The 24,028-nt window shown below is 39.5% G+C and overlaps 1 protein-coding gene and 1 pseudogene across 2 annotated transcripts; both read right to left on the reverse strand.

The window, feature by feature from the left end:
• Nucleotides 1-1,728: 1,728 nt before the first annotated feature.
• On the reverse strand, nt 1,729-21,410 carry DDX43 (DEAD-box helicase 43). 2 transcript variants are annotated; one of them, XM_027602879.1, is made up of 17 exons: nt 21,072-21,410; nt 18,988-19,043; nt 17,215-17,344; nt 15,897-16,028; nt 14,461-14,542; nt 13,374-13,530; nt 12,816-12,934; nt 12,059-12,169; nt 11,545-11,674; nt 10,655-10,755; nt 8,679-8,766; nt 7,329-7,456; nt 7,018-7,127; nt 5,194-5,332; nt 4,590-4,677; nt 3,836-3,988; nt 1,729-1,846 (listed from the first exon to the last, which is right to left on the reverse strand). In XM_027602879.1, exons 1-16 carry the CDS (start codon nt 21,352-21,354, stop codon nt 3,875-3,877), a joined length of 1,968 nt encoding a protein of 655 aa, XP_027458680.1. In that variant the 5' UTR covers nt 21,355-21,410; the 3' UTR covers nt 1,729-1,846; nt 3,836-3,874. The 2 variants fall into 2 exon arrangements, with proteins under 2 accessions (XP_027458680.1, XP_027458679.1); XM_027602878.1 differs by having other exon boundaries at nt 11,533-11,674.
• LOC113927194 lies at nt 6,181-6,625 on the reverse strand (annotated as a pseudogene).
• Nucleotides 21,411-24,028: the final 2,618 nt, after the last annotated feature.

Consider the following 24,028-nt stretch of genomic DNA (forward strand, 5'->3'; position numbering starts at 1 on the left):
GATAGAACTGCCTCATCCTTTCTAGCGTGTACATTTTATTCCACTGCAGCACTCAGATTGCAGTTATTTTCTAGAGATTTATGCACAGCATTGAGAATGGCTTGAGATAACGCTATTTCTGTTTTGGTATCAGTTATACTAGTTTTATAGAATGATTTGAAGACTCATCCCTTTTAGTGTTCTGCACAAGATTTAACCCTCTTGAAGGCCCTTGATTACCATTCATGTTTGTCTAGTCAGCTTAACTACTTGGGTTATTTTTGGTGACTTAGGAGAATATAGTCAAGCTGGTGAATTTGTTGATATAGGGTTATACAATGGCCTTTAAAATTTTATGCCTCTAGATCTCTAAAGGTAGCTAGAGCAGGGAAAGCTATTCTCTCCTCCCCACTCAGACTTACTAGAAACTTATTTCATGAGTCAGCTTTAAGAATCAGCTTTTGGTGGGCACCTGGGTGGCTCAGATGGTTAAGCGTCTAACTTTGGCTCAGGTCATGATCCCGGGGTCCTGGGATCGAGTCCCACATCAGGCTCCCGCTAGGCAGGGAAACTGTTTCTCCCTCTGCCTCTCTCTCTCTCTCTCTGACTTTCATGAATTAAAAAAAAAAAAAAAAAAGAATCAGCTGTTGGTTTTCACTGAACTCCATTTTGATTCATTTCTACTTTTATTTCCTTTCTGTTCCTATTAATCTTCCTATCCCTATGCCAAGAAGCTATTATTGTGTAAGATGAGGTGAAGCCCTAATCAATTATATACAAATATAAATACCTATATAAATATTAAGTGTTAATACAAGTAACTATTATGTATAGAACAGAAAACTACTCAAAACTAAGTTGGAGAATATGATTAGTCAAAGAAGCTTTCATGAAAATGAGATTATTTTCCTAGGATTTATTTTAGCCTATGGGCTGAAACTTAAGAGCTGCTGCCTATTTTGGTCTAATGAAATCCTTTTATTGTTTCATTTAGAAGTAGGTGAAGCCTAATCCCTTAAGAAAAGTACTCCCAAATAAAACACCATTAGCAAACAAAATTAAAGGGCTATTCAAAAAGACAGTGATCATCTTATCTTTTTATCATAAAAAAAATTTGTTAACAGTATCTTTCGCTGCCATGACATCTGAACAGGCTTTCAACTCTTTAAAGACTGACCTTAATATAACAACATTATGGGAGATAAAATTTGCATTTTTTTTTTTTTTTAAGATTTTATTTATTTGACAGAGAGAGACACAGAGAGAGGGAACACAAGCAGGGGGAGTGGAAGAGGGAGAAGCAGGCTTCCTGCCGAGCAGGGAGCCCAATGTGGGGCTCGATCCCAGGACCCTGGGATCATGACCTGAGCTGAAGGCAGATGCTTGACTGAACCACGCTTAACGACTGAGCCACCCAGGCGCCCTAAAATTTACATTTTTATTTATTTATTTATTTATTTTTAAAAAGATTTTATTTCTTTATTTGAGAGAGAGAGAATGAGAGATAGAGAGCACGAGAGGGAAGAGGGTCAGAGGGAGAAGCAGACTCCCTGCCGAGCAGGGAGCCCGACGTGGGACTCGATCCCGGGACTCCAGGATCATGACCTGAGCCGAAGGCAGTCGCTTAACCAACTGAGCCACCCAGGCGCCCCAAAATTTACATTTTTAAATAAGGATAGTAAAAAGTGAAAAAATGTAATGTTACATTCCTTAATATCCGTGAAAAAAAATTTAACTTGTTTAAATACTTTTGATTTTATTAAAGTATAAAATACCGAATTCTGCATTTTTAAACACTATTATTTTAAGAATCACTTATTTCTTCATAGTGCCAGCATGTTTCCCATACTTCCATATATCCGGAGATCTGAAAAAGAAAAAAATGTAAATTGTTGTTCTCAAGCCTTTGAATTTTAAACTGTGATAAAATTCACCATCCTGACCATTTAAATATAGTTTGGTGTCCAGTATATTCATTGTTCCACAACCAACCTCCAGAACTTTTTCATCTTACAAAACTGAAAATCTATACCCATTAAACATCTCCCCATATTCCCCCTTTCACTGGCTCCTAAAAACCACCATTCTACTTCTGTGAATTGATTACTCTAGGTACCTCATGTAAGTGGAATTACACAGTATTTGTCCTTGACGGCCTTATTTTACTCAGTATAGTAGTGTCCTTAAGGTTCACCCATGTTGTACCTTGGGTCAGAATTCCCCTTGATAGGCCAATCTGTTTATCCATTCATTCATGCCTGGGCTGCCTTCACCTTTTGGCTATTATGAATAAAGCTGCCATGACTATGGATATACAGATATCTCTTAGGGACCCTGCTTTTAGTTCTTTTGGATTTATACTAAGTGGAGTGGCTGGATTATATTTAATATTTTAAGCAACTGCTATATTTTGCATAGTAGATGCACCCTACATTCCCACCAACAGAGCAGGAGGGTTCCAATTTCTCCACATCCTTGCCAAAACCCATTCTGTTTGATAGTAGCTATTCTATAGGAGCCATCCTAATGTGTGTGAGGCGATCTCACTGCAGTTTTTTTTTTTTTTAAGATTTTATTTATTTATTTACTTGACAGAGACACAGCAGAGAGAGAGGGACCAAGCCGGGGGAGTGGGAGAGGGAGAAGCAGGCTTCCCGCTGAGCAGGGAGCCCGATGCGGGGCTCGATTCCAGAACCCTGGGATCATGACCTGAGCCGAAGGCAGACGCTGTATGACCGAGCCACCCAGGCGCCCCCTCATTGCAGTTTTGATTTGCATTTCCCCAGTGATTAGTAGTGAGGCTGAGCATCTTTCATGTTTTTTGCCCATTTGTATATCTTTTGGAGAAATGTATATTCAAGTCCTTTGCCCATTTTTTAATCAGGTTGTTTTCATTCAGTTTTAGGAGTTCTCTATATTATAGGTACTAGTCCCTTATCAGATATATGACTTGCAAAAATATATCCTCCAAGCTAGAGTATTACACTAAGTGAAATAAGTCAGAGAAAGACAAATATTGTATGATTTCACTCATGTGGAATTTAAGAAACAAAAACAAAGGGGAGGGGAAAAAAGAGAAACCAAGAAATAGACTCTATAGAGAACAAACTGATAGTTACCTGAGGGGCGGTGGATGGGGGTAGGGGAAATAGATGATGGGGATTAAGGAGGACACTTGTGTGAGCAGCACTGGGTGATGTATGGAAGTGTTAAAAAAAATCTTCCAGTATTTATTTATATGGTCTCCTACTGGACATTTAGGTTATAGTTTTTTCCTACAACAAATATGCAGAATACGTATTTATAGAATACACCCCTAAAATAATTGCTGAAAAGGAATTATGTATTTGTAATTGATACATTACCAAATTGCGCAGAGGTTCTACCAACTTACACCTCTACCAACTTCATTACACGCTTAATGAGATTTCTGTACAACTTTTCATTTTCTCAACTCTTGAATACTTCTAACTCTAAAGAAGATATTAACTGGGGGTGCCTGGGTGGCTCAGTTGGTTAAGCGACTGCCTTCGGCTTGGGTCGTGATCCCAGGGTCCTGGGATCGAGCCCTGCATCGGGCTCCCTGCTCAGCGGGGAGTCTGCTTCTTCCTCTCCCTCTGCCCCTCCCCCGCACTTGTGCTCTCTGTCTCTGACAAATGGATAAATAAAATCTTTAAAAGATATTAACTGAAAAAAAAAAGATATTAACTGGAACTTAGGTAACAGGTACAGAATTACCCGAATAAATTATTATGTTAATGACTCTTAGAGAGAATACTGATTGCAATAAACACACTAACAGTGTAGTTAAGGAAAGCAGGCATTTGAAAGTACAAAATTTCAAAGTGTTATTTACCTCCTCTCAGGAGGCTGGTACCACTTTTCAACAAGGGCATTAATAAAACTTCTGGGGTTTTCCTTGGGGTTTCCCCAGTTTTTTCTCCATTTCTTTTTTCAGTTTATTCACCTCGTACCTCTTGGCCATTTCCACAAGATCCTCTGGGATACTCTGAAACATTAAATGTGTTATTAGGAATGAGATTTTTCTTTCAGAGTAACAGCTTTTCTACAGTATGCTAAAATACCTCCAAATCTCAGTCACAGAATCTTTCCAATTCCATGACATCTTTCCAACAATGAAATGTATCTCCTTGCATGTTAAACTCTTGAGATTTATCTTCAAACTCGAAAACCAGACTGATCTTAAACTTCCCCGATGCTACCACTCCCTGCTCGTATGTATGGCCCTTCAGTTGCTTCCCAGTGCCCTGAACATGCCTTAACTGGTGCCACGTTCTGTGGCATTCTGTCCACAGGGCCTGAACGTGTTCCCCAGCTGGAACATGCATCCCATTCTCGTACAACAATTCTCCCAACCTCCACTCCACCGGCTTCTTCCATGGTACTATTTCCACTGATGCTTACTCCCATTAGATTAGGTTCCCCAATTCTGTATTACAGCTCCTTGTCTTTGCCACACTATGGCCCTCATAACATGTTTAACATCTGTTTTCCCCGACACACGGTAAGCCCCGATACTTGGAATCAATGAAATTATTTTAACATTAGAAAAATGATACAAGGTAGAGTCCTGAGTTATATAATCTCACCTGTTGTGCTCTTTCCAGAATATTAATTAACTCTCCAGCAACCCTCCAGTCATTTCTAGTGAGGAGAGTAATAGATATCCCAGTTCTCCTATAAAAGGGTGGAGTGGGGGAAGGCATTCATATGGTAATTTGATTTTTTAATTTATACTCATGATTCATTAGCAAAACACATTTTAAAAATAGCTAAACCTCAACTTCTAAGCCCAAATATGTTATTATGTATTAAAAGTTAGCATCACTCAAACAGCAATTTAGAACCTCAATAATCTGGAGCTGTTTAAACAGTGTGTTTGCAGGGGATTTGATAGTAGTGCTCTCAATGAGGAAAAAGGTCCTCTTACACGGGGACAATAGAGGAACCACTGGGTATCGCTCAGTGTGACTCTACAGATATAAAGCAAAGAGTGGAATAAGAAACAGCTGCAGCTAATCAGAGGGGTCTGGATGAATCTGGAATAGGCCAATTAAGATGGGGATAAAGGAGCAAAGCAGGTGGCACAGACAATTCATAGGCAATAGGAAAAAAAATGTTTTCTAGCTAAGAATAGTCTGTGAAGGGATTAATGATAGTGGCTTCTTTCAGAGGTAGACTATGCAGACTTACCCTGCTCTTCCAGTGCGCCCTACTCTGTGCACGTATTCTTCGATGTTCCGGGGGAAATCATAATTATAGACGTGTGTGATATCAAGGATGTCAAGACCCCGAGATGCCAAGTCGGTGGCAATCAATATTCTTACTTTACCTAAAGAATAAAACCAAAAGAATATACACATTCTGGCATAAACCAACCCAAGACATAGCAGAAAAGTATAATTTTCCCCCACTATCTAGGTGAGCCATTATTACTTTTAGTATTAAAACAATTCAGAGTGAAAATGAGAAAGGGTCATTTATAGCCTTTCTTTTCTTTTCTTTTTTTTAGAATAATAAAAAATAACATAAGATTTCCAGAAGTTTCCAGACAAGCCATACAAAATGGTCACAAGCTTTTTCTTGAAGGAAGGATTCTACACTTGACAGCAAAGTCACAATGTTATTAGTGAGGGCTGTGATGTTTGTTTAATGTTCCCATTTTGGTTCAGACAATCAAGCTTGTCCATCTACAGCGTCTAAATAAAGTTAGACTTGGCTAGAGAGCATATTCTAAAGAACTGGTTAGCTGCTTTTAGCCAATGCAATTAGATCACCATAAAAAGGGGGAAAGGAGCCCATAAAATTAAAACTACCTCTCCCCCTCAAAAAAAGTAATAAAAAAAACACCCACACCCCTGCAGCTAACCATGACAACTACCTTCATTCACAGTGCTTTATACTCAAACCATGACAGGGAAATGAATAAAAGCCGAGAAGGGCCACTGCTTTAAATGTTTCACAACAACCCGGATGGTACTTCTAGCCTCTGCTCATGCTTTACAACAGTGAATCAGGACAAGACATAGATTTGCTAATGTGCATTTAATCACCGAAGGACTGAAGATGTCTGGGCTTTTATTCTGTAATGTTTCTAAGACTGTGTCCATTAAATGCAAACAAAAAAGGAAGAAGTCTTGGCAGAACAGAAGTGATGCACACTCGATGATCAGATCGATTTTAAATGTTATTCATGGCATATAGCCTAGTCCATGCTGTAGCTGTTTCTATGGCTTGGGCTTCATTGGTCTTCCACTGCTCCGCTGCATCTTTTGCTAATGGATCAGCTGGATTGCGAGCACTTAACAAAGCCTGGATCGACAGCAGAACTGTGCGGATCTGCAGTGCTGGGGACCACTTATCTTTCAAAATATCTAAACATATTCTTCCCAACTTGTCTACATTAGGATGATAAATTTTGGTCATGAAACGTACTTTTAGGGGTTGCCATCGGGTATTCTTCTGGTAGGAATAGTTCAAGCTTAAAAGTCCCTCCCTCAACGGGGGAATCCTGGGGGCCAGCAATGACCACATTGCTCTCATCCGGTTCTGCTTTAATGCCAGGAACTGGTTCTGCCAGCAATCGCTGGGTTTCCTTGATAATCCTGCAGGGCAGCCCGGCCATCTTGTCAGATCCTGAGTTCGGCCTCTGGTCTCGACTCCCTATAGCCTTTCTTTTAAACTGCTGGTGAGTTACAACACAATATACACCCTGGTTCAGCAACCAATCCCTGAATCATCTGAACCATGTCACAAAGATCTATGCCTCTCAGGTAAATTAAAGAAAACAACCCCATTGCAAATTATTACCTTGATATCCAGGTCTAAATATTTGCTCTTTGAGTTTGGATAGTTCTAGAGATCTGGTTAATAGTCAGAGTTCTAACAAGTATAGTTTTGTGATCTGCAAGCTGAGGACAGATCCTACAAATAGGCTCCACGAAAAGGTGTTGTCACTCAGCCTTGCCCGGGCCTTGTACCCTTTAATGGCAACAAATACTACTTGTATAAATGTACCTGTTTTAAAGTTTTCTAATGCCTTCTCTCGGTCACTCTGCTCCCTATTACCATGAAGGGATTCCACTGATACATGTTGCAGAATCAGGTCGCTTGATAGGTGGTCAGCACTGAAGCAAAAGATGAAGTCAGTGATCTGAAGTGCTTCTTCTAATACCACTATCAATTCACTCGTTTTACTTCTATTAGCAAAAGACTGAATTAACATACTATAAGACACACATACCCCTTTTGAAATTAGTATGCAAATAGAGCGAATGCTAAACAAATCAATTTGATGATTTAAGGATGTAAAAGAAAAAAATACCTACACAGCTTTTCTGCTGACAAACACTATGACTTTGTCTTTGGGAGACATGCTTTCTAGAAAAGTTTGGATATGAGAGCGTTTCTCTTCTTCGGTGGTGACAATTATGTTTTGTTTCACAGTACTTACTGCCTAAAGGAATAAAGATTACAGTACATCAAAATTGACAGGCAAACCCTATACATTGGCTCAGAATACATCTATTTCTATCCCTGGTTAAGTTTTAATAAACTGCTAACAAGAAAGAGGCAGGTCCTTGCAAAACGACCTCTACTCAAAGATTTGTATTTCAGCCTTTCGCTTCTCTTGCTCATTCACCGAAGCTGAGTTGGAAACTTGAATGCTTGGCAGTGTGTTGAAAGTAATTGGTTACTATTGCTGGAAAAGAAAACTGTGGAGTAAGGCCAAAATTTCATCATGAATTTGGGTACAGTCCTTTCAATAAAGGAAGATGATTAGCTTAGGACACAAGAGTTCCCATTTAGGATTTTGACAACTTAAAGCAAAATTTCAAAATATCACTGATACAAATTTTTAACCCAGAGATAAAGTAAGTTTTAATAGCATTCAATGAAAGTAAAGAATGACATATCTATCCTCACTTTTCATGAAATCTAATGAAATTAACCGAGGCAATGACCTATCACTATTACTGGTGATTAAGTAAAAGGTCATTTTTTTAAATAATAATTAATTGAAAGGTTGATTTCAATTAAGTGAAAGGCCAAATAACTTTGTAATGGAGGAGATACATAATAGAGACCTTCATAAATTGTATAATTACTGACATCTGAACCCAATGATCCATCATGACTTCACCAAAAGAGAACACCAGACTTACATACATGCACCTATGTTGCCCTTTTTTAGAACCTGATTTTTTTAAGATTTTATTTATTTGACAGAGAGAGACACAGCGAGAGAGGGAACACAAGCAAGGGGAGTAGGAGACGGAGAAGCAGGCTTCCCGCCGAGCAGGGAGCCCGATGCGGGGCTCGATCCCAGGACGCCGGGATCATGACCTGAGCAGACGGCAGACGCCCCAACGACTGAGCCACCAGGCGCCCCTAGAACCTGATTTTAACAGGACTAAATAAAATGAGATATCAGGAAAATAGGAACAAGGAATGAATATTTGATGATATTAAGGGATTATTAAAATTTTAGATGTGAGATAATAACAGTACGGTAATTATGTTAAAGTTAGTCTTAGATGTATACTGAAGTATTTATGAATAAAATCATATGTATCTAGGATCTTCTCTATAATTAGGGAGGGGGCAGAGTAGTTATGCCAAAACAAAGTAATTAAAACTTTCATAAATATTTTTTATAATAGTAGTAACAAGCTTACCACTAGATCCAAAGTACCAACATATACAATCATTGGCTCTTTCAAATAAGTCTGTGCAAGTCGACGGACAGCATATGGCCACGTTGCACTGGAAATAAACATGATATAAAAGTTAAAATTTTATTATAAATCAAATATTACTAAGTTTCCCTAAGAATGCTATGAACCGATTACCCATGAAAGACAAATTGAGTACTTTTAAATAAGGGAGACTTTACAGAAAATGTACACTTCACAAAGAACTGCTCAACTGTAGTAGCAAAGCTACTACATGAAACCTTTAAATAAGTCTAACAGGTTTAGGGGTGCCAGAGTGGCTCAGTCGTTAGGCGTCTGCCTTCGGCTCAGGTCATGATCCCAAGGTCCTGGGATCGAGCCCCCCGCATCGGGCTCCCTGCTCTGCGGGAAGCCTGCTTCTCCCTCTCCTACTCCCCCTGCTTGTGTTCCATCTCTGGCTGTCTCTGTCAAATAAATAAATAAAATCTTTAAAAAAACAACAACAAAAAAACCAAAACAGGTTTATAAACCAAAGGTGAAGGAGATCTATACCTTAAATTCTAACCTAAATTCTATTTTTTTTTAAAGATTTTATTTATTTATTTGAGAGAGAGAGAATGAGAGAGAGCACAAGAGGGAAGAGGGTCAGAGGGAGAGGCAGACTCCCTGCCGAGCAGGGAGCCCAATGCGGGACTCGATCCTGGGACTCCAGGATCATGACCCGAGCCGAAGGCAGTCGCTTAACCAACTGAGCCACCCAGGTGCCCTCTAACCTAAATTCTAATCTAAAATAAATTCAAGGGTTAGATTTTTCTTGGCCTTCAAAAAAGAACCCCCCCCCCCAAAAAAAACCCTAGTATTTTTGGTCAGCATTGTCAGCAGGCAAAAAACCAAATGCTTATGCGAAATAAAGGCATATTAAGTGTACTGATGAAAGGACATGTAAATCCAAGTGTTTCTTCATCCATATATATTATGAAAGTAATCACCTTTACACTTTCACAGTAACTACAATAATGGAAAGACTAGTAGAAAAACAAATGAGGGTGGTATTAAAAAGAAAACAAATTGAGGAGATTTTATGTTATTTCCCCAATTATATACTATTCTTTTTTATGTTAATGACATGTAGGATATACAAGCCCAGGAGATAATAGTCTATAGATCACTCTGCATTTATTTTTTATTTTATTTTTAAAGATTTTATTTATTTATTTGACAGAGAGAGACACAGAGAGAGAGGGAACACAAGCAGGGGGAGTGGGAGAGGGAGAAGCAGGCTGCCAACAGAGCAGGGAGCCTGAGGCGGGGCTCGATTCCAGGACCCTGGGACCATGACCAGAGCCGAAGGCAGCAGCTTAACGACTGAGCCACACCCAGGCGCCCAATCACTCTGGATTTAAATAACAATCATTGTTTCTTAGTTTTATCTTGGGCAAAAAGGTACTCAGTAATCCAAGGTTTATCTCTAAGGGCAGGTGATCATTCCAACTTGTGAGGCCACCACTATGAAACAATCTCCCCTCCAGGGAGAGGTCCCCCTTAAGTTTTTATAGAAATCTTTGTGAGGCGCCTGGGTGGCTCAGTCGGTTAAGCCTTCAGCTCAGGCATGATCCCAAGGTCTTGGGTTTGAGCCCTGCATTGGGCTCCCTGCTCAGCTGGAGCCTGCTTCTCCCTCTCCCTCTGCAGCTCCCCCTGCTTGTACTCTCTGGCTCACTCTCTCTCTGGCAAATAAATCTTTTTAAAAAAAAATCTGTTACAAAAAAAATCTCTATCTGTAACTTAGGAAACCTAATAATCATTGTTACAGTTACACTGAGTTGCTATACTTTGCTATACTAAGTGATGACATGTCTTTCACCTGAGGATCTCAAGATACCTTCAGGTAATGCTCTAAAATCCTCCGGGGAAATTAAAAAAAGGTGGAGTCCAGTCCACTGATTTCTATTTTACAGACTAGCAATTAGGCATACACCTACCTTGTCATAATAGTCTGCCTGTCTGGGCGCACATCTAATAAAATCTTCATTATCTGGGGTTCAAATCCCATATCTAGCATCTTGTCGGCTTCATCTAAAACCTGCATCAGAAATGATAGTGGCTACATTAGATATGGGAAGTATGCTCTCTTTATGAACATAATACTATGGTAAGGTAACTTTTTTCTCATTTCCCCTATTTAAGCCACTATTTTCATTTCTTCAGGACAAAGTGATCTAGAGTTGTGACAGACTGACTTGATTTTTTAAGTTGGCTAACAGTTTCTAGATCCATCTAATGAAAAACTGTGTCTAAAATATCCACGTGGGGGGCGCCTGGGTGGCTCAGTTGCGTGAGCATCTGACTCTTGATTTTGGCTCAGGTCATGATCTTGGAGCTGTGGGATTGAGCCCCACGATAGGCTCTAGGCTCAGTGTGGGAGTCTTCTTGAGATCCTCTCCCTCGGCCTCTCCCCTCCCCCTGCTTGCACGTGCTCTCTAAAATAAATCTTTAAAAAATTAAAGTAAAAAAAAAAACAACCCACATGGATTTTAATCTTTTATTCTCTATATTCTCAACATTTATAAAAAACATTAAAATAGAATTCTTAAATCCTTATTTTAACATACTAGAGGAAATGTAAAAAATCCCTAGGATTTGAAATCATTATAAAATGGACAACCATTCTAAAGGACTATTTTAATAAGAATTCAGTTCTGGAGCGCCCAGCTGGCTCAGTTAGAGCATGTGACCCTTGATCTCAGGGTTGCAAGTTTGAAAACCCACGTTGGGTGTAGAGATTACTTAAAAATAAAAAAGAATTTACTAAGAGTTCAGTTCTTTCTCCTAGTATCCCAAACCCTTACTCCATGATTACCAAGTAGGTTACATTTCTGAGGTTAATAAAGTTATTCATTTGTAGATCATTCAGTCTTCCAGGAGTTGCAATAATAATATCTACTCCTTTTTTCAGATCTTGTATTTGTCCATTTCTATCTCCACCGCCATATATACACACACTTAAAAAAAAAGAGGTTCATGTTCAGGCAAGGAAATGTCCCATCACAACGCAAAATCCCAACCAACCAAAGTATTTTGGGTATAAAATAACAAGAGTAAAAAGTATTTAAGTCAGAAAGTATCAGATACCTTCTGGGTAGTATTTGCTCCATTCTAAGAACTATCCACACCTGTCAACCCACAGTGATGTGTCCTATAAAGAGCCATATTTGCATCACTGTTACTTGACCTCACTGCCCTGGCTACCATTGATTTGAACTGGGGTAATGCCTGACTCATGCTAAGCCATTCAGATTCTCTACGTATGTGAAAAATAATGGGGAGAATGTACAAAACTGACTTATTAAATAGCTGATGCAAGAATGGACAAAGAAATGACTTACCTTTTGAGGCCTTTATATGAATACTTAGAACATTCAGCTTCCACTTGAAGTGCTAACTCACGCGTAGGTGTAAGGACTAACATGCCAGGTCCATTCCTTTTTCCTCTAATTCTTTAGAGAGAAAATATTAAAGTGCCTGACTCAGATACATAGCGTATTCATTCAGTGCCTTCAGAATTTGAAGCAATAGATGTGAAAAGTCACACGCATCCACCACAAAACATGGGAAAATATTGAAGAACGTTGCACACAAAAAAATCCCAAGGGCCGATACCAGCCTTTTCATTTAACACGGCCCAACATTCTCTCACACAATTGTAATGGATGTAACAATTCAAACATTTCCAGTATTCACTATTAAGACTATCTGTTGCGGGGCGCCTGGGTGGCTCAGTCATTAAGCGTCTGCCTTCGGCTCAGGTCATGATCCCAGGGTCCTGGGATCGAGCCCCACATCGGGCTCCCTGCTCAGTGGGAAGCCTGCTTCTCCCTCTCCCACTCCCCCTGCTTGTGTTCCGTCTCTCACTGTGTCTCTCTGTCAAATAAATAAAATCTTAAAAAAAAAAAAGACACTACCTATTGCTTCCTAAAAATGGTTTGACAATTTGTACTCTCACCAGCATGGTACAAGTGCATTTCCCTGAGGCTTGGCATTATTTTTTGACCAATGCAACAGACCAAACAAAAGAAACTTACATTTTTGGTATCCATATCTATTAACCCCCTATAAAGAGAACCCAGCTGTACAAATTCTTACACAGGCTGTGAATCCAAGTGTATAAATCCGGGCATTAAGTAGGACAGTGTTTTCCCAGTTCCAGTTTGGGCTACTCCTATAAGATCTACACCTTGTAATACTATCGGCCATGACTGCGACTAAAAAAGAAAAGATTAACATTAAAATTAAAGGCTGCATCTTTTAGTCAAGCGCCCCCTCCTCTCGTAAGCCCAAACTTCTTTCAACAAACATATTTTGAGTGCTAGGCACTGGTAGCACAGGGGGCTCTAGGGGAGTGCTCACAAGGGATAGTTACTCCCTTGGTGATTTCACTTCTAATAATCAGATATTGTGGCGCCTGCATGGTTCAGTGAAGGATCTGCCTTGGGCTCGGGTCATGATCCTGGGGTCCTGGGATGGAGCCCCATGGTGGGCTTCCGCTTCTCCCTCTGCCCTCCCCTCCCCCAAACCCCCACACCTGTACTCTCTCAATAAAATCTTCTAAAAAAATCAGATATTGTTTGGGGGGAAAAACTGTCAGTAAAATACTGGAATTAAAGAAAAAAGAAAAAAAGCCAAGCAAGCAAACAAGCATACCTGGATCGGTGTTGGCTTTTGAAAGCCTGCCTTTTTAATGTTTTCCATAACCTCAGGATAACACTGAAAAGCATCCTCAAATTTACAAGTAGGATTGGGTATACGACGCTTCTCCCCTTCTTTCAAGTCATCACACATTATATTATAATTTTCTTTCCTTTAAGGAAAAATAGAACAAATCTTAGCGGCTTTGGTCACTTTATTCCCTAAGCCAGAAATTTTTGCCAGCATTAATTCATCATATCTAGAAATCCAACTACAACTGTAACTGTAAAGCTACAGTAAAATGTAATAACAAAGAAATAGAAATGAGCCCATTTTTTTTTTATCAGAATAGTTATCAGAAAGGGAAAAAGTTACATTGTATGAATGGGCCAACGAAATTTCATGGAAATGTGAAGAATAGAGCCTGAAAATCACACACTTCACGATTCAAATCAGACTTGGCTGACACAAAGCTCTACAATGTTCCATACATATTTTCTTAACTTATCCTCAACAATTCTGCCAAATGGGAATTATTCTCATTTGACAGGTTATCATTAGTTACTTATCCAAAGTCGGAGCCCTACCCCAACCCTAGCATAACTGTTCTTTCTGCTATACCATACTTATTTAATTTTTTTTTTTACCATACTTAGTTTTATAACTGACTTTGATAGAAAAAAAATGTTGCTGTTAGGACCTTTAATTCCAGATAGTTAAGCATTGAAGAATAAGAAATGCATCAAATCAACTTATGATTTTCAACAGTTGTAGAATTCTAAAAGTGCTGTCCAATACAATAGGCACTAACCACATGAATCTTTTAAAATTTTAAATGGGAAACTTAGTTCCTCAATTATACAAGCCATATTTTAAGTATTCAATAGCTATATATAGATAGTAACTACTCTATTAGACACAAACATAGCCCTTTTTCCCTCTTTGCAGAAAGGTTTACTGGATAGCAATGCTCTAAAATATCAGGTAGGATGCAACCAAGTTCATGTGAATACCAGAGATGTAGTCTTCAAATGCAATCACTTTGAATGTTTCCCTAATGAGTAACAACTATACAAATACTTAAAGCAATAAAGCTACCCACCTCCAAGTGTCTACTCGCATTTGTGACATTGAACTTGTTGCTTCTGACTCCACGTAAAGGTTTTTCTTAATTGGTGGTAAATCTGGGACAAAGATGAAAATTTAAAAAATTTCTTTTTTAAAGATTTTATTTATTTATTTGATAAAAGAGACACAGCGAGAGCAGGAACACAAGCAGGGGGAGTGGGAGAGGGAGAAGCAGGCCGCCTGCCGAGGAGGGAGCCTGATGTGGGGCTTGATCCCAGGACCTTGGGATCATGACCTGAGTCGAAGGCAGACGCTTAACGACTGAGCCACCCAGGCGCCCCAAAGATGAAAATTAAAACTTTGATAAATGATCAGAATTTACATTTCATTGAAACTTATTCAAAGTAACAGAAATCAAACTAAAATATTTATTAAATTCACCTTACAGTTTTAGATAGTTGTTCTCTGCCTGTCAGGCTTATGCTAGTCTCTAAGAGATCTCCTGTTTTGGTTTGCCTCTTGAGTACATTTTTTACCCAAGAAAGAGAATCTTAATAATTTAAGTTTAATATAAAATAAAAGTATGCTTTACGATCATCCCAATTGATGAATCTCTCAAACACAGTAGACTGATTTTTTTCTTTTCTTTGAAGGTCCATCCCATTTCTGGTTAGGAATAGAATATTTCTTATTCCACTTCGAGACTACTTTGTTTTCTTATATGCCTAGCATACTTCCTCCAAACTTAAATCCTTTTTTTGGCCCCTCTATTCCAAATCTCCCCACTGCATGTATTGTCCAGGTGGCACTGGTAACAACATGCAGACAGAATGACCACTGAAGTAATCATTGTTAATATCTGTCACTGTTTTAATAAATGTATTGCTGCCTCACTTTGATAGCCAGAATTAGCACCTGAATTTACCCTGAAAATTAGTGAATATGACATGAAACATTACATTCTAATAATTCCAGGTGAGACTCTCATTTAAAATTAAAGCAAATGAAAAAACCCCACTCTTCTTGACTATATGTTTCTTTCTTATTAAATGGTTTCCCCTTTTTATTTTGCCTCTATCAGCCCGAACACTCCAGGATCAATTTTTGCTCAACCATAGCCAATAATGTTAAACCACTTATGGTTGCCATGTTTATTGCCTTCATTCTCCCCTTATGCCCGATTTTCTTTCAATTTTATTAAGCTCCTGCTGTGAGTTACCTCAAATAAGATAAAATGTAAGTATAATATTTTAATTTCCCACTTATAGCATAGATTACAGCACAGACAACATAGAAACAAATCTTGCCCTAGAGACTAACTGCAGCACATAATATCTTACTATCATTTTTCTAGTCGATTTCATTACTAGAAATAAGACAACATTTTAGGGAATAAAAAACACTAGCGGTTAAAGAACATCTCAAGAGGTACATCAATACCACATGTAAATGTTAGGATATAGCACTAACCTTCCCACTTTTTTTTCCCCCATTTCAAAGCATCTTCTCGAATTTGATCCCAATCAATCAATGGCTGATTCTCTGTAACATTACGATCTGTCTTTACATCTCTTCCAACAGAAGGTTGGAATGCAACAATATCTGTTAAAATATTTTTACAGAATTAGTTTCAAAACAAATCCTAATTGTACAAATTTCCCCCAAACCACTTTATTCTTTTGTGTTTAAAAAACAGACAATAATGCTTAAAATAGAAAATGTGGGTTTTAGTACTACAATGCTATGACAATTCTAGCTATGGTTTGTCAGTTACCAGATTTAGGAGATGGAAAATACATTTATTGAAGAGAAGGAAAATAATGAGAGCCTAGTGTTTGCTAATAAATCACATGTTAATCTTTACAATAACCCTGTGAGGCAGATGTCACCCCAGGTTAACAGATAAAGAGTCTTAAAGGCTTCCTAGAGTTCCTTTCCCAAGAAACACTAAGAGGTAATGCTGCCATCTGAACCCAAGATGCTGTTTTTACTTCCACATCGCTTCTGGAAATGACTCCATAATGGCTTTTTCTCTAGTCCAAGCAGGTCTGAGTTTTGGGTTTGTTTTCTTAATTAAATCTGAGATTTTTTTTCTTTAAAGGGTCGTTTTATTTATTTATTTTCTTAAGATTTTATTTATCTGACAGAGAGAGACACAGCGAGAGAGGGAACACAAGCAGGGGGAGCGGGAGAGAGAGAAGCAGGCTTCCCGCTGAGCAGGGAGCCCGATGCAGGGCTCGATCCCAGGACCCCAGGATCATGACCTGAGCTGAAGGCAGATGCTTAATGACTGAGCCACCCAGGCGCCCCTAAATCTGAGATTTTTAAAAAGTAATCTATGCCCAGACCAGGGCTTGAACTCATGACCTGGGGAAGATCAAGAATCGCATGCTCTACTGACTGAGCAAGCCAGGTACCCCAGAGATTTTTTAAATACCAAATAATTAGACAGTTTTCAAAGTCAGTCACATTCCAGGGGAGAAGACCATAAAATCAGAAGGCCAGGACTAATCCTTCTATCATTAATAGTGAGTGTATTAAAAGGTTTTTTTTTCTCCACCTATCTGTGGCTAAAAGTGAAACTGCTAGGCTTAATCACAGAAATTAAACATTTTTCATTTGAGGAGACAGTATTTTGGGATTTCAAAGAAAAAAAATCCCTAACAGACAAGACTTAATGATGGCAATCTGAAGCCCTGTTGTCAGGAAAAGCATCGACTATAATACCTCTGACACTGAACGCAATTTTTAAAATTTTACAAGGCTGTCGTAAGCAAAAATTACTTACCAGTTCTGAGTTTTGAATTGTAATTTTCTTGTTTTTTAACAAGATTATCTATCACAGTTTTGGCCTTCGCCTGCATCACCTTGTTGCCAAAGATTCTGACCTCTGCTTCTTCCGAATGACCTTTTATTATCTAGATGCAGGGGAAAAATAGGTGAGACTGAAGTCCCCTTACCATGCTCCCCCTCCAAAAATCACTCAACTTCGAACAGTATAAAAATTTAAAGTAAATAGAGTATTGCTATCAATCAGTGTCTTTTAAGTTCTAATTTTTGAGGGCATTCTACATTCAACGAATTTATCCTGAGATTTACCTCCTGGTTGGATGAAAAGGAGGACAATCTAAATTTAAAAACTACCATGACAGGGGCACCTGGGTGGCTCCGTCAGTTAGACGTCCCAACTCTTGGTTTTCAGCTCAGGTCATGATGTCACCGTTGTGGGATCGAGCCCCACGCCAGGCTCTGTGCTCAGTGTGGAGTCAGCTTCAGACTTTCCCTCACCCTCTCCCTCACTTTCTCAAAATCTTAAAAAAAAAAATTAAAAGTAAATAAATAAATAAATAAAAACTACCATGACCGCTAGGGAATAAACTCAGCAACTAGTTTTAGAAGATTAAGGTGTTAATCTGACCTCTTAACTGCAAAACAGTAATTTGGCAAATCTTACACAACTGTAGGGATTAATCTATGTGCTATATAAATAACAGCTGATTGCACTGTCAGGTTACTTACATGAACTTTTAACTTGAGGGGATGCTCTACTTCCACCATGTACATGGTAATGGAAGCAACTTACAACAAGGCTGAGACGACATTTGGAGGACGGAATCTACAAGTCACATCTTTCAATGTACATCATCTCAGCTACCCACACTGATTCAATAGAAACTAGAAACTGCTACACCAAATGCTTTCTTGGGCTGGTGATTCAAAGCTTGCCATTTGCACTGTTTACAGACAACTCTGTAGAAGTTCTTAAATGAGGCTGAAACGGATGCTGAGAATATGGAAAAGAGAGACCTACATAGACTGGGGATGCAGGAGGTCTTAGACTTCCCTTATGAACAGGAGTTCTATCAGCTAAAATAGGAGGGAGTAGGGCAGGAGTCCAGCTGCTGACATTCAAGTGGAGTTCGGGGAGGGAGTGAAGGAAAAGGAGCCAGATCAAGTGGACCATGCTAAGAAGTCTGAACCTCTTAAGAGCCTGAGATATTATGAAAGATTTTTATGCAGGAAAAGAAAACAAATTATGAACAAAATTTGTGTTTTAGAACTACTGCCCTGGTCATAGTACAGAATGGTTAGAGGGAGTAAGACTGGAAGCAGAGTGGACAGTTAGGGGAGAACACTCCCAAATGATGTGATTCTCCTTGAGAAATACAGGAAATAGAAAGGACTCAGTGATGGACTGGTTGCAGGAGAAGAATCTGAGACTTCTGGCTTGGGTACTGGATGAATGATGTTGCTGCTGAGACTTGGGAACACAGGAGCAGGTTAAGGTTTGAGGGATGAGATTCAGGAAGCACCTGATGAATATTCCCCCAAAGATCTCATTTGTCAGTGGAGATTATCTCTATAAAGGATTTTTACCTCCAGGAGTCACAAAACCTAGACCTGGAATGGACCACAGCATGTAACCATTCCTGGAAAAGAATAGCAGTCTGAAGAGCTTTGGCAACTTCTCTAAATTACCACAGTATGTTAACAGCTAAACAGAAATTAGAGTAAGAAATGAACTATGCTTTTTGAGGATTTAAGATCGCAGACCACTTACCTGTATTTTCGTGTTTGTTGTAATTTGGATGTCTTTTATTTTTGACCCTCCACGACCTATTTTTTAAAAATAAAAATTTTTTACAAGTTGTAATCAAAATCACAACTGGGTATCACTTCATTCTTATTAGAATGGCTATCGAAAATACAAAGAGGGGGGCACCTGGGTGGCTCAGTCGTTGGGTATCTGCCTTCGGCTCAGGTCGGATCCTGGGGTCCTGGGATCGAGCCCCATGTCAGGCTCCCTGCTTGGCCAGGAAGCCTGCTTCTCCCTCTCCCGTTCCCCCTGCTTGTGTTCCCTCTCTAGCTGTCTCTCTCTGTGTGTCAAATAAATGAATAGAAATCTTAAAAAAAAAAAAAAAGAAAATACAAAGAGGGGAGGGGCACCTGGGTGGCTCAGTCAGTTAAGTGTCTGCCTTCAGGCTCAGGTCATGATCTCAGGGTCCTGGAATCGAGCCCCCCTTTGTCTGGCTCCTTACTCAGTGGGGAGTCTGCTTCTCCCTCTGCCCCTTCCCCCCCACTCATATGCACTCTCTCACTCTGCTCTCACTCTGAAATAGATGAATAATCTTAAAAATATATATGAAATAAGTGTTGGTGAGAATGTGAAGAAAAGGGAAGCCTTGTGCACTCCTGGTGGGTATGTAAATTGGTGCAGGATGGAGGTTCCCCAAAACACTAAAAATACAACTACCATATGATTTAGCAATTCCGCTTATGGATATATATCCAAAGGAAACAAAACCACTATCTCAAAGAGCTATCTGTACTCCCATGTTCATTACAGCATTATTCACAATAGTCATGAGGTGGAACCAACCTAAATGTCTACCAACAGATGATTGGATGAAGACACATGGTTATAAATATGCTAGAGAAGATTTCAGCCTTAAAAAGGAAATTCTATCATTTGCAACATGAATGAACCTTGAGGACGTTACACTAAATGAAATAAGCCACTCACAAAAAGCAAATAGGGCATGACCTTCTTTGAGGGTCTAATGTAATCAAACAGAAACAAAGTAGAATGCTATTTGCCAGGGATGGGGAAAGGGGGAAATGGGGAGTTGTTTAATGGGTAGCTTCAGTCATGCAAAATGAAAATATTCTAGAGATCTGTCATACAACATTGTTCTTATAGTTAACAGTGTACTGTACTCACACTGCACACCTAAAATTAAGCTTAAATTTTTCTTTTTTACCACACTGAGGAAAAAAAGTGGTTCCAGACCAACATTAAGTGGGTGCTCTCTAGCACAGTGCCTGCACTGTCAGAGGTGCTGAATTAAGTGTTGAGAGAGTGATTTTTAGTGCAAACCTAGTGGCTTTCACTTATGGAGCATCACTCTTCAGATCTTTGAGCCTGAGCCTTCTTGAGGGAACAATGAATCTCTAGCTGGTCTAGCAATTAGTCTCCTAATGTTCTATTTAATAGCTGCCTAAAAAAATGTGGTCATCGTTTTTCAAAATAGGTTTAAAAAAGGGTAAACAAAATTTTAGCTCCCATACCTAATAGGTAAAATGTTGGAATTTATCCTCAGTTTTAATGGCCACAAATGGGGCAGATCTCTATTCCTATGGTTTCTAAATGTTTTTCCAAAAATGAATTTGTAAGACTCAAGATGTACTAAGAAAAAGATCCTGTTTTTCAGCAGATAAATTATATTCAATAAAAGAAACTAAGTGCAAGATACGGCCAATGCTCTGAACAACCCTATAATATCCTACACCTTCTTTAATGGCTCTAAATGGTGCTCAAAGACACAGATTGTACTCAGCACTGCTTTGTTGTTCATTTTGGGGTAAGCTGTGAAAAGTCCTGACCTTTCATCCCAAAGATTTCCCAAATCGAAGTTTGTTCTCCCAAAATATCGTCTCCACGAAATATCAAAAGGTGCATTAAATGACTAATTATGGCATCAGAAGGTATTAGGAATATCACAGGTAAAGTCCTGAATCTCATTAGGTGGCAGCTGATTGGAGGCGAGGAGAGTGGGGCGTGGATGCCCTTGCCCAGGCCCCGCCCCTGCCCCCCCCCATTCTCCGCCCCGCCCCTGCCCCGCACACCCATCCTCTTTCACTTACCGATCACAGCGCCGACCCAGACGTTATTCAATCCAAAGCAAAGCGGCGGTTCTCGGAGGCCAGCGGCCACAGGTTGCTGGAGGCCGGAGGGGTTCCTCCAGCCGCCACCTCTGCCGCCCCTACCGGCCTCCTGACCTCTTGGATTCGGGTCCTCTGTCGGCCTCCTTTCCGGAGCACGGGACACCGCCGAATTTAGCCGGGAAGCAACGACCCATGAGGAGGGGTTGGCGCCTGCTTCTTGCTTCGACATGGTTCCGTGAGGAAGATCCGGCGCGTCCGACATCGATCCCGTCTGCCTCTGGACCACTACACGGTACCGTCGTAGAGTCTTCTACTAGGGCATCCACGCAGCCGCTACTTAAGGAGCCCGCTCGAGGCTCGTCCCGCCCCTTCCCCGCCCTGCCCCGCCCCGGCCGCACATCCATTGGTGGATGAGCGGCCTTTACTGTTTGACCAATCCACTCTCTTTATCGTGTGAGCGGTCCTTGAACGAGTCAATGCGCCGGCTTTAAGTTCTTTTTTAGGCGTCGGACTCCCCGGTCTCTTTGTGCTTTGCCCTACTGAACTTCCACCCCAAATACCACCCATCTTAGTGACTCATAAACATCAGTCCCTTTTACAACATGACCCAGTACATACATAAAAAATTTGAAACAGAAGGTTGACAAAACTGCATTTACTATTGCAATTAGAGCAGCTCTTGATACACTTAAACCTACATTCATTTTTTTTTTAAGATTTTATTTATTTGAGAGAGAGCACATGAGAGGGGGGAGGGTCAGAGGGAGAAGCAGACTCCCCGCCGAGCAGGGAGCCCGATGCGGGACTCAATCCAGTGAGTCCAGGATCATGACCTGAGCCAAAGGCAGTCGCTTAACCAACTGAGCGCCCAAACCTACATTCATTTTTTAAAATATTGGTTGTAATCCACAAAATAAAATGACCCACAGCTTAAAAATCCCTGGGCTGAAAAATGTTACTTCAACGCTTCACACAACACTTGACCCGAATGTTTGCTGTAGTATTAGAGCTAATGAAATACATTTAATAAATGCTTAAAGAACTCCCATCATTGCACGGTGGCTCTGTGGCTGGACATAATATTTCAGTGATGGAAGTCAGGTAGGAGTGCCCCTACTTTGATTAGGATCTCTGAATTGTCTAAACAAATCTCAGTTCACTCACCCATCAAACAAAGAAGTTACCTAATATGTTGTGCTGAGGAACGAAAAAAAGGAAAAAAGAAAAAACATAACTAAACCTGGTCCATACAGATTGAATGGGTTAACTCACATGGGATTAACTGTAACTTTAATGTAATCATCTCTGGAGAAATAGGATTACAGTGCTATTAAAGCACCCAGAATATAGATAAAAACATAAACGTGTCTCATATTTAATATCCATTTTCTAATCCTTAATCTGAAATGGATAGTATTAATGATCTTTAGAGAGGAATTTTTTTGGATTAGATTTCTAATCCAATCTATTCTATTTTAGTCCAATCTAATCTGATCCTAATATTCTGTTGAGGATTTTTGCACCTAGGTCCATGAGAAAGAGGTCTGTAATTATGCAATGTCTTTGGTTTTGGTATGGGGTTAATGAGTTAGGAAGTTTTCCTTTATCTTCTATTTTCTGGAAGAGATTGTAGAAAATTGGTGTATCTTCTTTTTTTTTTTTTGGTTTACCCTATTCTTTTATTGATTGTATAGTATTTCATAGTATTCCTAAACATAGATGTTATTAATTTTAGCTACTTTTATTGTGAAATATATTATACATACAGAAAGTACATAGAACAAAGATATAACTTAATAAATAACTATCCAGGGCGCCTGGATGGCTCAGTTGGTTAAGCGACTGCCTTCGGCTCAGGTCATGATCCTGGAGTCCCGGGATCGAGTCCCACATCAGGCTCCCTGCTCAGCGGGGAGTCTGCTTCTCCCTCTGCCTCTCTTCCCTCTCTCTCTTGTGCCCTCTATCTCTCATTCTCTCTCTCTCAAATAAATAAATAAAATCTTTAAAAAAATAAATAAATAACTATCCAGTGAGGGGAACCTGGTTGGCTCAGTTGGGGAAGCGTGTGACTCGATCTTGCAGTCATGAGTTTGAACCCCACATTGGGTTAGGGGTTACTAAAATAAATAAAACTTAAAAAAATAATTATTATGCAGTGAATCCTGTGTAACCACCACCCAGGTCAAAAAAATCGAACTTTGCAAACATCCTTGCTACCACTTCTTTAACCAGTCCTTTCTTTGAGTGGAATTTTATATATCTAATTTTTTTCTATTTTGAACAATGCTACAATATGGTATATCTTCTTCTTTAAATGTTTTGTAGAAATCACCAGTGAACACATCTGAGCCTGGTGCTTTCTGTTTTGTAAAGTTGTTAAGTGTTGATTTAATTTCTTTATTTCTTTCCTATTCAGTTGATTTCTTCTTATGAGTTTTGGCAGATTGTGTCTTTCAAGGAATTGATCCCTTCCATCTAAATTGTCAAATTTGTGAACATAGAGTTGTTCATAGTACCCCTTCATTATCTTTTTAAAGTCCATGGGATATGTAGTGATGTCCCCTTTTTCATTTTTGATATTAGTAATTTATGTCTTGTCTCTTTTTTTCTTTGTTGGCCTAGTTAGAAATTTATGATTTTATTGCTCTTTTTTTTTTTAAGATTTTATTTATTCATTTGACAGAGAGAAGGAGACAACAAGAGAGGGAACACAAGTAGGGGGAATGGGAGAGGGAGAAGCAGGCTTCCTGCTGAGCAGAGAGCCTGATGTGGGCTTGATCCCAGGACCCTGGGATCGCGGCCTGAGCTGAAGGCAGCTGCTTAACTGACTGAGCCACCCAGGCTCCCCTATTGCTCTTTTCAAATAACCTGCTTTTGGTTTGATCAATTTTCTCTATTGATTTACCTGTTTTCAATTTCATTGATATCTACTCTAA

The sequence above is a fragment of the Zalophus californianus genome, chromosome 7 (genome assembly GCF_009762305.2).
Source record: "Zalophus californianus isolate mZalCal1 chromosome 7, mZalCal1.pri.v2, whole genome shotgun sequence".
NCBI classification, from domain to species: Eukaryota; Metazoa; Chordata; class Mammalia; order Carnivora; family Otariidae; genus Zalophus; species Zalophus californianus.

What these genes read in the sequence shown, in the direction of transcription:
- DDX43 (XM_027602878.1), bottom strand. Translation starts at nt 21,354, where the DNA reads ATGTCGGACGCGCCGGATCTTCCTCACGGAACCATGTCGAAGCAAGAA. An exon ending in CTGGGTCGGCGCTGTGATCG is followed by an intron (nt 19,044 to 21,071) that starts GTAAGTGAAAGA and finishes TTTAAAAAATAG; the next exon opens with GTCGTGGAGGGTCAAAAATA. An exon ending in TCAGAAATGTAACCTACTTG is followed by an intron (nt 10,756 to 11,532) that starts GTAATCATGGAG and finishes TTTCTGATGCAG; the next exon opens with GTTTTAGATGAAGCCGACAA.